General features: G+C 42.1%; 1 protein-coding gene across 2 annotated transcripts; it reads left to right on the top strand.

Moving 5' to 3' along the window:
* Positions 1-586: 586 nt before the first annotated feature.
* On the top strand, positions 587-16,085 carry cracr2aa (calcium release activated channel regulator 2Aa). 2 transcript variants are annotated; one of them, XM_068602909.1, is made up of 19 exons: positions 587-719; positions 3,574-3,972; positions 5,494-5,605; positions 5,709-5,898; positions 7,719-7,865; positions 8,006-8,096; positions 8,221-8,316; positions 9,392-9,579; positions 9,897-9,968; positions 10,502-10,547; positions 10,734-10,822; positions 10,926-11,277; positions 11,418-11,550; positions 12,070-12,151; positions 12,832-12,946; positions 13,256-13,357; positions 13,652-13,728; positions 14,603-14,725; positions 14,786-16,085. In XM_068602909.1, the coding sequence occupies exons 2-18, from the start codon at positions 3,763-3,765 to the stop codon at positions 14,688-14,690; spliced, it is 2,190 nt and encodes a 729-aa protein (XP_068459010.1). In that variant the 5' UTR covers positions 587-719; positions 3,574-3,762; the 3' UTR covers positions 14,691-14,725; positions 14,786-16,085. The 2 variants fall into 2 exon arrangements, with proteins under 2 accessions (XP_068459010.1, XP_068459009.1); XM_068602908.1 differs by lacking the exons at positions 587-719; positions 3,574-3,972 and having other exon boundaries at positions 5,506-5,605; positions 5,693-5,898.
* Positions 16,086-17,311: the final 1,226 nt, after the last annotated feature.

Raw genomic sequence — 17,311 nt, 5'->3', positions numbered from 1 at the left:
GGTACAATGCCAAGGATCCCTTATGAGATTTAATTTGGGGAAACATCGGTTTCTTTTTGACTACCAAGCTCAACAAGAGCTCTATCCACATGGCAGCATGCGGTTTCCTTATACTCTACCGTATAATATCTATACTGGAGGCTTCATGTCGAAATTTGTTCTGGTTACTTCCTGATATGTGACCCAGAAAGATACATATCATGGAAGATGTGCAACATGTTTCCCCCCCAAAGCTGACGCTTTTATCCAAAGTGACTTACAATAAGTGCATCCAACCGTGAGTACAAACTCAGAACAACAAGAATCAAGAAAGAACAATGTATTGAATACAGTTAAACTACACACTGCTATCAGTAAGTGCCACTAACAAAGAAAGCACGTTTGTTATCAGATTAATATTGTGTCTAAATCTCTATAAAAGAAACCACTTCTTTTTCTTCTTCTTTCAAACATGTGAAAAGTTTTCTTCCGACACGAGAAAAGAAAAGGGATACAAATAAAAAAAAAGGCCAGATGCCTGCGCGACTTCCTGGTTATCGTTGCTGTGGTTACCGACGATGACTTTGTTGAAGCCCCGCCCCCGACAGTTTACGCCGTCGCATTCCTGCAGTCGCACCACTTGACTTGTAAACAGCGAGGGCAACTAACCCGCGGACGAGATTGATACAAACCAAAGCCAATGAATTCCTCCCACCTGCGTTTCCCCCTTTCATTCACCGGTACGTAAAGTCAACTTTTGTTCCCCAACATCCGCTCACGCGCCTTCACTAAAGGGACGGTCTGCTCTTGGCTGTCAGCTTGACGGTACAACTATTGTTCGCCGATGTTTGTAGTTATCAAACGCTAATGAGACGTTACAACGAGGTCCTTCTTAGCGTACGTTGTGTAAAAATGTGTATTTACACAGTCTCGGTGAGGCTTCATCTGTCAAAGCAAGTTTCACAATAAAAGAAAGTGTCACTCCTGGGGAAGGAAGTGAACGTTGCATCTCGTTGCGGTTACACGTGTTATGTGAAACTTCTGCTGGCATTGTGTTTCCAATACTGCAAGTGTGTGTTTGTTTTATGACGTTTCTGGGGAAACAACTAAGAAGTAACCTACTTGACAGGTGTAAGAGGTGTAGCCCCCCGTAGCTGCAGATGACGCTGAAGGTGCTTGTTGTTACAAGTGGAAATGGTCGTAAACGCTTTCCAGGAAGTACGCGAGACACATTTGTTAACTTGAAGTCACTTGAAATTCTTCCAGCATGTCAGACAAATATTTGGATAATTCTCAATAGCCTACATTTAAAAAAAAAAAGACGCGGAAAAAAACACCTGCCCAGATTTGTTCAGCCGTGCTGGATAATTTACTTCCTAATATGTTATATTATAAAGTAAGGGATCATCAAAAGGGTGCAACAATGTAATTATAAACACGAACACAATCCATGAGGTAGGTTCAAGGGCCAGGTGTCATCTCTTATTGTAGTTAAGGACAAGTTTATTTTACGGGTGGCTAATCTAACTTATATGTATGATATGTACGTATACTTATATGTTTAATCAATATCAATCAACTTAATCATACCATTAATGTTAATAGGGATAAGACTGGCAGGAGTGACAAACGAAACAAAAGAAATGTCTTTTGTTGAGACACATTAAAGACACGACTACAGACCACAAACCTGTTTGTCTCTGACCACTATGTCAGTGTCTGCTTGAAATCAGCTACATGTGTCACCTTGGTCTGTTGAACACACTGAATGTCATTTGCAGGTCCTCGGTAGAATGAAGTGACTGTTGACAATCATCTGTCAGGCTGATCATTCATTTCAACAGATGGACCTTTCCATTAATGTTTATGTTTTTTGATTCATTTGTGTTTCATAAAACAGTGTTCTAGTTTCTGGTTGGGCTTGTTTTGCTTCACTGCTAGTAAGTGCTGTAGCTAAGACATAGCTAACAGCTGTTCCATGTCAAACCCTAAAACAGATAAGGCAATTTTGCTGTATGCAAAGCAGGACGCTCCAGCATTTAAAAAGTTAGGTCTTTGGAAAATGACAGATACTTTAGTTTCAGCACAAATATTATTTAATTGATTGTGCTCATGAGACAAAAAGGCTTTTCATTGCTATCTAAGTATCCGTGTAGAAGCATATGAGTGTTTTCCTTCCACATAGGTCCCTAACCACCTGCCTCAACACACTTGCCACGTTCTAACAAAGGAGCCATAAACCTTTTTATGGCTTGCGGCCAAAAGATGTGCGTAAAGATTAGACAATATTCTGGATCATCGTGTGCGTGAGGACAAAAACACGACATCACTCTTTCCAAACGCCTGTTCATCAAAGTTCCCTTTCTTATTTCCTCTCACATGCTTGAGCTCTGCCTGCTGCTCATTGTGGCTTGATGACTTTCCTCGTGAGGGCCGTTGTGCTTGTTATATGTCGCTTAATGTTTTGGCTCAAACTTGCAAGCATGCCATATGTATTAATAGCAAAAAGTATTGAAATGTTGAGTCAAATACAATCTTTGTACACTCACTTTTAAGTACCTCTCTGAAAACCAAACGTCTTTCAAACCATAAATACTATATATGTTTTATTATTTATTTATTGTGGTCCTGTATATATATTCATATAAATGGCAGATATGGAACAAATAACATGACTTTTAGATGAAATGAAATGCTTCAGTGAGCTTCATGAATGAGTTATAAGGTTTTTGTGTGTATTATGTCACTGACCCTGCATTCTCCTCTGTTGTTCTACCTGCCGATACATGCATGTCAATTATTCTTACCGTCTGTTTGGCTTCTGCCAGTCCCACATGTTTGCTTTTGCATGGGTCAACACACACACACACACACACACACACACACACACACACACAGAGTCAGTAATCGACTGAGTTGACTCATAGTGCACAACAGGCACAAAGGCAGTCTTCCAGACCAGTTCACATGGGCCGGTAGTCCCCACGAAAACCCCGCCTCTAACTGAGTTATCAGTCAATATTTCCAGGCAGACAAGACCCTCCGCGTCATACCACAACTTTCTCTTCAGTTTTGGGCTTTACTTGTCAGATGACATTAGTCTCAGCTCGGGCCATCGTCCCTGACGTAAAGGAGAAGAAGAGCAGCAGTGGTTTTAGGCGTACAGCTCGCAGTGGGCCATGTTTGACAATGCAAATGTTAATCAGAGTGATAATGTATGGGAGAGATGTCAAAAAGTGCGAGAAAGAACACTGACGCAAAGGCAGCATTGCATAATGACACACACAGGCTGTTTTTTATGTGAATTAATAATTAGCATAACTAATTAAACAAATGAATCAAGATGATCCTCTTAGGAACAAATGTATTCCAATCTCTCAAGTCTGTTCCTTTTAATGCGGCTGTTATTTAATTATTTATATGCTGGAAACAAGGATGATCTGTCTACCTTTTATAGACATCCATTTATAGACTTTACATTTTGTTCAGTAACATGTTTTTATTGCAGTACATACATTTTATATATTTCTAATTCTGACTGGCGAAGAGCTATACTTATTCAAACTGAAGACTCTCCCGCTGTCTCTCTCCTAGGTTTCATCGACTAATTAAAGAGGCGGTTGCTAAGAGATGACGATCTGTGACATTGGTGAGAGGCTCTGATGTAGAGCAGGCTGAAGCTCGGCTTCTCCAGGATCTCTTTCCTCCACACCTCTGTCTGTTATCAGCTCATGTGAAGGACGCAGAGAAAAACGCTCTGAAAGGAAGAGACTCTTAAACATCATGGCAGCTTTTCCTGCTCCTTGCGCCAGCGCCACCACGACCACCACCGCGGTGGCCCAGGCAGCATGGCCAAGGCAAGGAGGCAGCGGCGAGGCGGGCAAACGTGAGAACGGGGTTGTGGGACAAAACACCATCGTGGAGAAAACCCACGAGTTCTTCCAGATGTGTGACATCGAGAGCAAGGGCTTCATCACCCAGCGTGACATGCAGGTGAGGATGCTGACACAAGTGTGACTGCCATGGCTGAGCTGTAATACATCTCTGTTGCATGAAAGTAACTCAAACTTCGATGACGTAACGTTAGCTTGGATTACATTTAGGGTCTTGCTGACACAGAACATAGCACTGTTACACTGTTATTTAACACTCACACATTGTAATGTAGGTGTCCCTACAAGTAATTTAAAGTTTGTTACAAAGGTTTAACGCTGTTGGGCAGCCGCAGTGGGCATCTTTAGAGCGTGAAATGGAGGGATGCTCTGTGCACTCATCATTAAAGATGCCGAACAGGACACGTGGACCTTATTCAAAGCGGCATGAAAGAGACCGAGACACAGCGACCCGCGCAGAAGCTTTGTCCTGCAACTCCTCCACTCACATTGTTGTGCTGATTCACTTACCCCTCTGACACTCAGCCCTGCCACGGCTGATCCTTTGATGAAGCACTTGTAGGCGACATAGGTGCATAAATACAGAGAGATGGACGCTTTGATCTGGTGTTTATGATAATGAATTGGAAATTAGGTGGCGAGCAGGACAGCGGTCCAGTCCTCCTCTTCTCTATTTATGTGGCTGTTTGTACTGTACAGTAAAATCTGAACTTACCAGCAATGCTTGTCACTGTTGAGATATGCTTGTTTTACTCTTCTTTCCACCTTACATATGCCAGACATTGCAGATGATTTCACATGATGAATGAGTGGTACCGCTTCCAGTCATGTGAACATTTGACAAAGCATTTTTATAGTCACTAGATTTTCTCAGTTTAAATGTGCATCTCACGCTGTGAACACCGGCACAATAGCTTGGCAATGCTACTGTTGGCTGACATTAGGGATATGTTCTGCCCTGATAACACACTTTACAGGAACAGCTAATAATCTGGATCCCTGCCATGGATTGTATGGGACGCCTCGGTCAACATTTCGCAGCAATGTAAACACGGCGTAAAACCCAGGCTGCCTACAGAGGTGTGGCTGTGTTGGCTTTTCTTGTTAATGATCCTGTCGTTACTGTCATGGTCAGACGGGAGGTTCTCACTCTGTCATGTGCGTTCGGATGGAATCTTTAGTTGCAAAGCAGCTGTCTCTCCTTCACCCTCAACTGGTATCTCTACTTAAAATCTTCTTGTAAAATACTTTTGCCGGACTCACTTGACCCAACAGTGGTCAATCATTAAAGACTGTAAGTTTCCAGGTGTTAAGGACTGTATGAGTGTGAAGAGTGTGAAGCACTGTGCTGCTGAGGATGATGTCCATTAAACATGTCCGAATTGCAAGAGCAATGAGAGAGAGGCTATTTGATATATTACTTGCCTTCTGTGTTATTTCGGCTGCTTCAGTCTAGCTGGTAAAAATAACTGTCAACTGTTCCGTTGCTCATGATAGCCACTGGGCTAATGACTGTCCTTATCCATCTCAAGTAGTAGTTGTTATAGTTACAGTATTGTTAAAGTCCTTGAGGCTTTGTTCTTTCCAATAGCAGCTGTGTTTTGTGTCTGTTTTTAAATAGAGGCTGACTGCCGAGCTCCCTCTCAGCGCAGAGGAGCTGGAAAACGTATTCAATACTCTCGATGCCGATGGCAATGGATACCTAACCCTGGACGAGTTCTCTTCCGGCTTCAGTACGTTTTGAGTCAGTTTCTACTTGAAACAAACACTGCTACTATAACGAGTAGGTGTATTCTGACATTTCCGATTTTGCACTAAAGGTCTTGATATTTCCAGGTGAGTTCTTATTCGGTCGGAAGATTTCTGTAGCGGAAGACATGGGGGAGAAGAACGCCTGTAAAAGCCCAACAGAGGTCCTGTACCAGACCCAGTGGGACGAGAACATGGCTAGAGGAGATGAGGAGGAAGAGGAGAAACACTTTTGCATGCTTATGGAGAGCCTCGGAGCCAACAGTGTCTTTGAAGAGTGAGTACCGCATGGACTTGTGTTCTCGTGTTTACAGCGGCGTGTTGTTAGACCCACGTCATATCTGCTTTAAAGTGCACACTTCATTTCAGGGGACTGTAATCAGCTGCGCAAACCAAACAAGACTGGGAAGTTTCCACTCGCGAGCAAAGCTGTTCCTGTGCTCCCTCTCCGAGCAATCTGTGCTCGGCCTCTCTGTATCAGAATGTGACAGCTCGAGTATTCAAGTCCGTTTCATAGTATCGTGTTTGAAACAGAGACATTTTGTCTTTAACATCAGGATTGTATGACAGCATTCACACTCAAAGAGCCTTCACAATCTAATCTAAATCGTTAATGTCAAATTTCTTTCCATTGATATTTCATACACTATATAATAGGTATTAGTAACTGTTAGGTCTGTTTAGACATTGCTTTGTTGGATAATGATCTCCTGAAATGCATGACTGGACTCACCTTTAGCAAACAACTCCAACTATAAAACTAAACAATGGTGAAAGGGGATGCGAGATTTACACATCCTATTGGCTTCTGCCTCCCACCTGTTTTGCTCCAGTCAACATTTTAGATGCTCGGATCACTTTGTGCTGCAGCTGAGGGTGTGTTGTATCCCTGATGATGGTGGTGTGCTCTCCTGGTTACCCTGGTGGAGTACATGTCCTGAAGAGAGGGGAAGCCTGCTCCTGAGATGTACTGTGCAGTTTTTAATCTCATGCTGAAAAGCCTTCCTGCAGTGCAGTTTCCATACCATACTATGATTGAGCGGGTAAGGACGCTCTCGAGCACACATCTGTAGAAGCTGCTGAGAATGTTGGATGGCATTTCCTCAGGCTTCTTAATAAATACAGTCGCTGCTGTTCTGCAGTGCGCTATGAGACCAGGTGAGGTCCTCGCTGATGTGCGTTCCAAGGAATTTGAAGGTTTTCACCATTTCCATCTCTGTCCCACCGATGTAAAGTTGTGTGCGCTGCACCTTCTTCCTCTTTGGGTCATGATCATCAAGGGACTCAGTACACAGCCCTGGGGTGTCCCTGTGCTCACAGTTCTTGTGTCCGAAGTGCGGTTGCCAACTCTGCCTGAAAGAAAATTCAGCACCCAGTTGCAGAGAGCAGGTGTTAGATCAAGAGTGAGGAGTGCCGCTCAGCACAGCAGTGGGTCCGGTGGTAATTGCGCCCACGTGTACATGTAACGAGTCAATAGTGTCCTTTAGAGTAGTGATTCTCAACATTTTCTGGTGGGTTAAATTAAAACAGAAAGCGTTTCAAAAATGTAAGAACATTCAAAAATGTATTACATTGCTATAACTGCTAATGGTATAAGAAAATATATAAAGTGGGGCACAAAAATATGACAAAAGTATTGCACAATCAGTGTCACTGAGTGTTTAAAGTACACTATGCAACTGGCAATTTATATACAACTATAAACAAAGAGTACAAAAAAAAAACATAGAAAAAAACAGTAAGTTATATATCCATAACTTACTGTACTGGTACAGTATGCAGCAGACAATAGTTATGACAAAAGTATCAGATTTTTTTTTTTTTGCTGCAATAATAAACAATGTATTAGGCAAAGGACATCATGTTCTTTTTGAAACCAGGATGATTTGCTGTATGTGAGTGGCTGCCTTTATGTACGTTTATGTGTTTGACTGTTGCTGTGCTTGAATTTCAACCAGTGTCCTTGAATATTTTAGTTTGTCTTAAAAAAAAAAAAAAAGAATCGCAAATCTCTTGTGTAAGACAACAAATGTCATTAATAACGTTTACTTTGATGCCACTCTGGGTTATTCCTGCTTCTTAATTCTGTCCCCTCAGCCGTGCTGAAGTGCGCAGCTTGTGGGCCCAGCTGAGCCGAGATGAACCCCACCTTTTATCCAATTTTGAGGACTTCCTGGCCAGAGTGACAGCCCAGATCATTGAAGCCAACAAGGAGAAGAGGGAGATGGAGAGCGCTCTCCAGAGGTCAGGAAGACATGTAACTGAGGTCATTCAAAACTACTGTTTGAGTTCAAGTGTGTCGATCTCGGCAGTTGCTTCATGCACATCCTGTGTGAGGTAGCCACTGTACGGCACGTTATCGCATCTGAATTGTGTCCGTACAGGAAAGCAGCAACCCACGATCATGAGATCCAGCGCCTTTATGAGGAAATGGAGCAGCAAATTAAGAATGAAAAAGACAGGATTGTGCTGCAGGTACAAACCTACCTTATCTACAAATATATAATATGATAAATATGTCAAACACTGCACATGTGCATCATCTTCATTACACATGCACTCTGTCCTCCCGCCTCTCTCTTTTATCCCTGCACTTCAGGACTATGAGCGCTTTCTGTCTCGCAGTCAGGACCTGGAGCTGCAGCTGTCTGGTAAGGAGAAAGAGATGGAACAGCTCTTTCACAAACAGAAAAGGGTAAGTAAGAGATTCTTTAGAAAGTGCACGGCGGTATTCATTCCCATGAGAAACACTTTACACGCACACTTCCTTACTTCAGTTATCCCACAGGGAAATTCATCTGTCAGAGCAGCAACCCATGAAACACATTAAACAAGACGGCAGATAACAGAATGCTGTAAATAAGCTAATAAAGCGATTTAGTGCCATAAACACACCTATTAAACTATCATTGTAAAACAAAGTGATAGGTCTCTGAGCCCAGTAACCTACACATACATTTCTCATGTTCAAACACTAAAACAACAGACAGTTTGTTGAGTATATAAAGCGTTTGTGAAGCGAGTGAGTTGGTTTGTTTCTCAGACAATGATCTTATTTGTTTATGTAGTGCAGTCTCTAATTGAAACTCATGCCTTGATATGTATTCATCACAAAAAGGTAAGAGTGGTGTTAAGGGACTACTTCATAGCTTGATCCATAATAAAACATGATCATTTGTTAGTTGATTTATATTTAGTAATATTAAGCTCAAAAGTACCTCATTACCGATGTTGTCAGAGTGAAGAGTACAATATCTGTGTCTCAGATGTAGTAGATGTATAAAGTAGCAGAAATTGTAAGTACGCAAATAAAGTTCAAGCACCTAAAACATTTTTTTTCATCTCACGGCACCTAACACCAATAATTAATAAGTCTGCTGTAAAGTGTTTGTGGCGAACGGGCTGGTACAGCTTTAAAAACATTCAGTTTGGTTCTGCTCACGATTGTGACTGTTAATGGAATTCAGCCCAATATTTGGAGGCAGCTTGAAGGTATTATGTATTACTTCATCTTCCACTCATCCTCTGACTTCTAACTGGGCAGAAGAGGTCACTGTGCATTTAACAGCCATGAGCACAATGGTTGGAGTAGATTGTGTGAGTGTGCACCACTTGGGGTCGCTAAGGTCACATGTTTTTATCTGCCTACACCGACTTTGGGGACATGTGATTCAATAGTATGACATTAAAGGGCCCTGTGACACACATTCCATCTAAAACCAAAGTAATCCAAAAGTTTGTGTGCTTGTTTCCTTTGTATCTGCCACCAGTTGGAGCTCCAGTGCCAGGATCTGCACAGTGAACAACATGTGACCAAGGTGGAGAATGTGAAGCTGAAGCACAAGAATGACGAGCTGGCGCGCGAGCTGGACAACACCAGCCAAGAGCTGATCTTGGCTCAGGACCAGCTGAATCTGCTGCAGGAGCAGTCCACACGGCTTCATGAGGAGAAGGAGATGTGAGTTCTCTTTGACTGATCTATACCTCCTGCACTGATTAAGTTGGCCTCTCCAGTTCTTATTGCTTGCTAATTGGTCAGGATGCAATCGCATGTTTTTTGCTACAAACCAAAGTGCTAAATAATTGATGTATGATTTACCCTGTCAATTTGAAATGATTAAGATCATGACAATGATGTGTGTTTTAAATGCTGCGATACCGTATCTTGATGAGAATACTCATACTCTCCACTGGTGTTGAATAAGGTGTTTGAAGCGCACACTGCGGCTGGTCGCAGGGTGTTTCTAATCAAGCATATGTTGATGTTCAACACAGTGAAATATACAGACTGACTGAGGGACTGCAGAGAGAGCGAGCCGGCCTCGTCAAACAACTGGAGCTTTTGAGGTTTGGATCGAGACGTGCAGCTTTACTGGCCCCACTTAAGTCAAAACCAAATGCAAGACAAAGACATGACAGGGATGTTTATCTTGTGACTAGAAATCAGCCTTCCACTGGTAGCCAGCGATTGGAACTAATGGTCCAGAGATTCAAGCTAGTGCCCGCTAATATTTACTCAACTGACAAATCGTGTTCAGTCAAAGAAATACCTTTTCCTATTAATGAATGAATGAAATGAAATGAAAAGTACTTTATTAATCTCCAAGGAGAAATTCTTTGTCGTACTAGCAGCATCCCAATGCCATAAACTAAGTTAAACACACAGATGATAAAATAAAATAAATAATAACAGGAACAGCGGGTAACAGATGTATACATTAACCCGGAGAAAGCAGAAAACAGACCATCAAACAAGGCCAAGCATTCAAATTGATAATGACTTTGGCCAGTTAAATAATACCGAAAATTCTGCAAAAGTAAAATTTAATGAAAAGGTTCTTCCGCTCTCTTTAAAACCTTTATTTCTTTGCTCTATCCAGGGAAATGAACAAACATTTACGGGATGAAAAAGACATCTGCTTCGAGGTATGTGACGTCTATCAGAGCTGTATTACTTAAATTCTGCTCTCCACACTTCATATGCCCTCTTATGAAAGATTATAGGAATTTTAAAAAGATGCGAGCGTTAACAAGAGCCCAGCATTTTTAATTAATTGAATCCTTCGTATCATGCCGTAAATAAAGTCAAAAGATAATGTTTTATTTCTGTAGAATCCAAAGAATTCCGCGAAAACATTCAGTTCGAAGCCGAGGCCTACAATCACTGTCGTGAAACACACAAGAGCAAGTATCTTCAAAAGGTAAAGCACCACACATCTTCTTCTGTCGTCATCAAGTGGCTTGGCCCTGAGACGCTTCTATTAGCACTGCAGTGTGTGCTATAATGTCGCTTTCTATCTGCAGTGAGGATGAGGAGGAGCTCACCAGCAGCTCTGTGAGGCACAGCCTCGCCAACGGGTCCTGCCAGTCCTCCTGCACAGCGAACAAAAGGGGGCACCTCCAGAGGATCATCTCCATCGAGGAGGACCACCTCCCACACTTGCTCCAGACCGACTGTCAGCCCCGAACCGCACTTCAGGAGTGCAGGGAAGAAGAGGCGGCCTCAGACAATGACGAGCATATAGACTTGGTGATGAGCGATATTTACCCTTGTGCGTCTTCTGCCCGGCAGCAAAAGTCGCAGGACGATGTGGGGGAACGTGAAACGCCCTCATCTCCGAGGGGTCAGCCGGTTGGCAAGGAGACCAGCTTAAATGTAAGTCATTTCTCGGTGACATCATTATGCACAGTACGGCCCTGTTGCAGCCTCGCTCCCTCAGCCACTTAACGAATTGCTTAAAGCGAGATCCCATCACCTCTGTTCAGTCTCTGCTGTCACGCGTCCTGTTTCTGCAGGAGGAAGGCGGGCCCTCGCCGCCCGACCGCCTCTTCAAGATCGTCCTAGTGGGGAACTCCAGCGTAGGAAAGACCTCCCTACTTCGGCGATTTTGCGACGGCTGCTTCCACCCTGGCACTTCTGCCACTGTGGGTACGTATAGTACTAGTTCTTGAGCGCACAGCCCCGTTGACTTCAGACTCTGTATGTGACGTGAGAGCGCTTCGATGTGGCACTGGAGACTCTTTCTGTCTTCTTTCTCTCAAACTAAATACAGCGACGTCATATTAGGTCTCGAGCACATTTGTTTGGTTCGGCCTTTTGAAGGATATCTTTAAACTTCATTCTCTAGAGCTGGTGGAAGATTTTATTTTGATAAAGAAAGTGCTTTAAGGCTGATTTTATGCATTTCAAACACTTTTTTTAAGTTTGAAAGTAACACCTCATTTCAAAATTCTTTGGCTCCATTGACCCAAACATTATTTTTACAGCATGAACGAAAATCATGTTTAAATTGTTTCATTTAACAATTGCCCACACTCACATGCATTCAGATCAATGTAAATATGTGCATTTGTGTACAATCATTTGTTTATTGTTGTTGGAACAGTATGCAGTAAACAATATTAAAACAAAGTGCTGACTGAATAACGTTCTTGTCTGTGTGTGCAGGTATAGATTACAGCGTAAAGACAATAGCTGTGGACAACAGCCAGGTGGCGCTGCAGCTGTGGGACACAGCAGGACAGGAGAGGTAGGGACATTTGAAAAGAGTGTTTTATGTCCTGCAACATGACTTCAGCTTCAGCTGTGGCCCTTTGAGAAGGTCACTATGGGCCACTACTTTCTTTCAAAAGAGTGCACTTGAATTCTTAAAGTTCCAATGAATCAAATTGCAGGGTTCAGACGGTCGAGGAAGACTAGTCACAAAAAACCTGGAAAAGTCATTGCATTTTAAAATGGTTATGTTCAAAAAATCCCAAAAGTTTTGTAAAAGTCATGGAAATGTGTTGTCGTTCATTTAGGCTGAGTTTCAAATAATGAAAATGCTTTTAAAAGAAAGATGCTCAAAAATAAATACATATTGGTGTAATTTAAGGTATACTCTATGCTTTGGAATTCTCATTGTTAGTTTAAATACTAAATTTTCTCACTTTTTCAAGTATATACCGAGATCTTACAAAATATTTGGTCACGGAAATTTGTTTTAAAGTCATGAAAAAGTCCTGGTAATCCATCAGTCAAAATATGTATGAACCCTAAAATAGTTTCCTTGTAAAAGATATAGAAAGGTTAAGACATATGTGTTTTAAACATAATGCACCTCATATCTCATTTATAAACATTGTGCTTGTACTTTCACACGTTCAAAAGCAGCTGAAGCCAAGAGAGAGTTTTCAGGGATGTTTTAACCCCGCCTCCCCCATCCTGCAGGTACCGGAGCATCACCAAACAATTCTTTCGCAAGGCTGACGGTGTGGTTGTGATGTATGACATCACAAGTGTGCAGAGCTTCACAGCTGTCAGGCAGTGGCTGACGAGTGTAAAGGTAAACAGTCACCTTGTGCTTCACAGAAATACCACGAGCAGAACAAAATGTTTGCTTTTACTTTTTCTCTTCTTTGATTCCCTTTGGCAGGTTGAAAGGAATCAGAGTGGGTGTGTGTTGAAAATGTATTTTTACATGTTTGTAAAAGATATAGGGCAAATGAAAGTCAGTTGCTGAATTTGTTTTCCAGCGATGCTTCCGTACTGGCTTCCCCGCTGGGGAGCCGGTAGCAATGGGGAAGATGGTGGCCGAGTCTTTTAACTTGAACTCTTTGAAGATCTGTATTCTTTTGTGTTCCTTCTTTCACAGGAGGGCGCAGGCGAGGACATCCCCACCCTGCTCTTGGGAAACAAAACAGACAAAGAGACCGAGAGACAAGTTCAGAAAGGAGTTGGGGAACGACTCGCCAAGGTCTGTTTTGTGTTTTGTTGCTCAAGGTTCTAGCCGAGAAAAACAACAGTCCAGCCAGTGGTGCATTTGTTTTAGCTATTATAAATGAAAGAAACGTGATTATATACAGGATAGGGACTTCATCGCATCCTTATTTTAGTTTTCTAGTCTTTGGTGTGTCTTAGTCTCAGTTTCTATAGTGACTGAAAGAATGAGGTAGTATTGTTTCATAAGAATTGTGTTACTATTTGTTCAGATTTGACTTTGACCCTGATGAAATGTGCAAGAGTTTGAAACATGTCCACCCTTTTCCAGGACTGCCAACTAACGTTCTATGAGTGCAGCGCCTGCTCTGGACACAACGTGATGGAGTCCATGATTCATTTAGCCAGGTGAGCAAAAGTAATGGCTTTTGTGTGTAGCTCTTCAGTGTCTGTTGTTTGTTACTAACTCACACGCGTAGCCAACGACGCTGCCGGCATAATTGGGCTCCCCACACCCGACCTCGTAAAGCTCAACAATAAGGCCATTGCATGCTTTGCGACCACAACAGAACATGACATCACGCACCCGGCCGCCACCACCTCACCCTACCGCCGCTTGAGTGCATGTACTGAACTGTGAGGCTTACTTTGGGAAAAGCCTGATCCCTGCAGCCATAACCTTAAACAACGGGCCTCAGTGTGTCCTCTGGGTCGTCATTGTATGTTGTTGCTGTGGGCTATAGACAATGAACAATGCATTTCAAAGTAAAGTATAGTTGAACAGCTTTCAAGTCCATTATTTCTGCACTGACATAAGGCACAGCATAGAAAAACAAACACAAACGTTTAATTTTGTTCTGTTTTTAACGGCACAAAGGACTTTTTCTCATCAGCTGGCTCGGGAGGTTTTCATGGCAGTGAAGCACGCCATCAAATATTCATCTTCAAATCAATTAGATATGTACAGTGAACATGTGCTGCGATGTGCTTCATTTAATCTGTTTCACTGCTTGACCTCATAGTTCTACTCTCGGGGGTTAATCCCCCCCCCGCTGTGACAAGACAGCGCATCAGCGTTTACTCCACACCAACATGACAAATAGGCAGGGAGTGTTGCGACTAATCCTCATGAGCCCACGTAGACCTGACGCAGACGGAGCAGAACGGAAGCGTGTGCGGGTTGGAGGCAGCCGCATTAACATCAGCTAAACATGCCTCGAGCGAATGTGAGCGCGTCCTGCCAGAACTGACTCTGTCCTTCACGCCTCATTGTGTCCCTCAGAATTCTGAAAGAGCAAGAGGACCGGGAGAAGGAGAAGACGGTCCAGCTGGTCGGCGGCCCGTCAGAGAAGAAGAGATCCTGCTGCTGACAGTAGAACAGCTGGCACACACACACACACACACACACACACACACACACACACACACACACACACACACACACACACACACACACACACACACAGTAGCACTACCCTTTACTAAGACCACATGAGGACACGTTCGTCTAAACGTCAGCACAACTGTTTCTCACACAGTCTTCCACTTTGTGGCACTCTGGGTAAACCCAACACCACGGGCTCCATGTATGTTGTCATGCGGCCCAGATGTTCATGCACTATTGTAAACAGTCTCTATGTTTACCCAAGTTGTTTGCTTCAAACTGCATTTTTAAGAAGATATAATATATATATAATAAGAAGTAGAATAATGTAAGAACGGTTCATGGGAAAGACATATATATATAAACAGCTGAACAAATATAAGTCAAACTGAGCCCATTTTGAGTCAAACTAAGACCTTTTCTTTCATTAAATGTACAATGTATAGTCTCTCAAGTATTTATTTAGCTTCCAGAGCACCTTTATCTGTCACATCTGGGCATTTTACTCTATATTTAAGTATTCAGTCAGTGTTACGTGTATTTTTTTTCATAGCTTTTTTGCTTCTTCACCTTTTCTACAAACACAAACAACTGTAAAATGTAAGGCTTTATGAAACAACCTTTCCTTACACTACCTTGGTGAAGCTTTTGGTGTGTTTTTTTTTGACAGTGTCAGAGAGGTGTTGATTTTACTATTAGAGCGAAGATTTGTCGTCGTGTTACGTGGCATTGCAGGTGATGGCACAGGTCTCTAAGTTCCTTCAGCTGGTGGACAAAGGACAAAACAACTACTACGTGCATCACAGTACCAAAGTAATGTGCTTCTTTCTGTGTTTTGTCTGATGAATTCACATAAACATGGTGTTTTTTTAATGAAGAAAAACTGAAAATGATTAGCTTTAAATGTAGCATTTGTTGCAGGGCTGTCATATTAGTATTTCATTTTGTGGCCGTTTGTGTTATTATGTCCTCTGTATACTTCCATTGATCTTTAATTATGTTTTTTGGTTGTTGGCATAGGGCTGAAGGTTGTTCGGCCACCGTGTCGAGAAAATAACTAAATCCATTGTTTTTTCTCCAAAAGAGCAAATGATGTTTATCACCTTCATCTGCCTCTGTGCCGTGTATTCTATGTAAATGGTACGTCACTTTTACTTGTAAAGATAGTTATGTGATCTCTTTGTTACAGCGAGGTTCAAAATGAAAAGTTTTTGGTCAAAGGTTTAGATTTCCAACCATTTGATATTGCACTAATATGTCACGAGTAGTGCTCCACTACTGCCAATGTCTCACACATCACTTTAATGTATATACAACACATGTAAATACACAACAACTAATAAATAAATAATTGTTAGTGTCAATGATTAATGAAATATGACTTGTCTGTTGTGTAAAGGATTCTTCCCGGTACATTTCAAATAAAATAAGTTATACAGCACCACACAGTGGATGAGTTTGGACATTGCTGTTTATTCCATTTTTTAAGTTGACATAACAGTATGTGAAACATATTCCATATTTTGTGGAATTAACATGCCAATTTATTAGAATTAATATGACTTACAAACTATATAGTTTAGTGAGCAGCTGGCTTCCTTTCACCTTTTTTTTGTAAAGGTGTGGCAGATGCTTAATGCTCAATACCAGTTTTGGTCTAAATAAATATGACTTATCGTTTATTGATTGTAAGCATTAATGACAGTAATATTGCTTATTTGTACCAGCCAGCACCCTATAAAATACGCAGAATGACAGAAACTGTGCTCTGAGAAGGCAGCATACTGCACTATTTGTTGATTGTAACTGGCATTAGTTGCATGCTTCATAAATATAGTTTCCTCTTATTGGTCCCGAGTGCTCATACTGTACATTTTGGTAACAGCCCTGAAAAGACCCATTAGGGTCTCTGCACAATATACAAGACATTGGGGATAGAAGCTGTTTCATTGAACTCATAATTACTCTGGGATTAACGTGGGAAAGATAACGTGTTACCAAATGGTTTTAAACGTGTTTAGTTGATGGTAGCGGTAGTTTGAGGCTCATACTAGGAATATTAACGTGAGGTAATCTTTGCCCAGATCCACGTCTTGAGTGGTGGGCTATGACCTTAGTAAGAGCACAGGTGAAGTGGTAAGATGGTTTTGTAACTGGCGTGCAATGCAAGTGCGTGTTAGACCGAAGATCCATTTACAGTCTGTAAACTCTGGCACCACATCGTGTGAGGGCACGAAAGAAGAAACGTTAGAAGAAAACGTCTCCTCAGTCTCATTAGTCTCAAACCCAGTTGTTGGTCCAGGGTTGCTGCAGGTCATCTGGTTGCGAAGACCTAATTAGAGATGAGAGGTTCGAGTGCTCGCCATGTATCAGATGTAGGGAAAAAAAAAAAAAACTTTTTTCAAGCAATGTCTCATATCTAAACTATTACAAAAAGAGAGAGGCTGTAGCGTCTATATATAGAAGGGAGGGGGCAAACAAGATGACAGCAGCAGTGCGGAAAAGAACCATGAACATTTCGGCACTTGGTCAAGGCGTTTCGGATGGGGAAGGTATGCTATTGGCATGTCAACATCACTGCTCACTCTGACAACACAGGGAACATCT

This window comes from Clinocottus analis, unplaced genomic scaffold, assembly GCF_023055335.1.
Source record: "Clinocottus analis isolate CAN_PGR_092001 unplaced genomic scaffold, fCliAna1.0.p SCAF_6, whole genome shotgun sequence".
NCBI classification, from domain to species: domain Eukaryota; kingdom Metazoa; phylum Chordata; class Actinopteri; order Perciformes; family Cottidae; genus Clinocottus; species Clinocottus analis.
This window is presented reverse-complemented; position numbering and strand designations above follow the sequence as displayed.

Excerpts from the sequence above, each read along its gene's own strand:
- cracr2aa (XM_068602909.1), top strand. The coding sequence starts at position 3,763 with ATGGCAGCTTTTCCTGCTCCTTGCGCCAGCGCCACCACGACCACCACC. Across the intron at positions 5,899-7,718 it reads GCCAACAGTGTCTTTGAAGA|CCGTGCTGAAGTGCGCAGCT; the intron begins GTGAGTACCGCA and ends CTGTCCCCTCAG. Across the intron at positions 12,152-12,831 it reads GACACAGCAGGACAGGAGAG|GTACCGGAGCATCACCAAAC; the intron begins GTAGGGACATTT and ends CCCATCCTGCAG.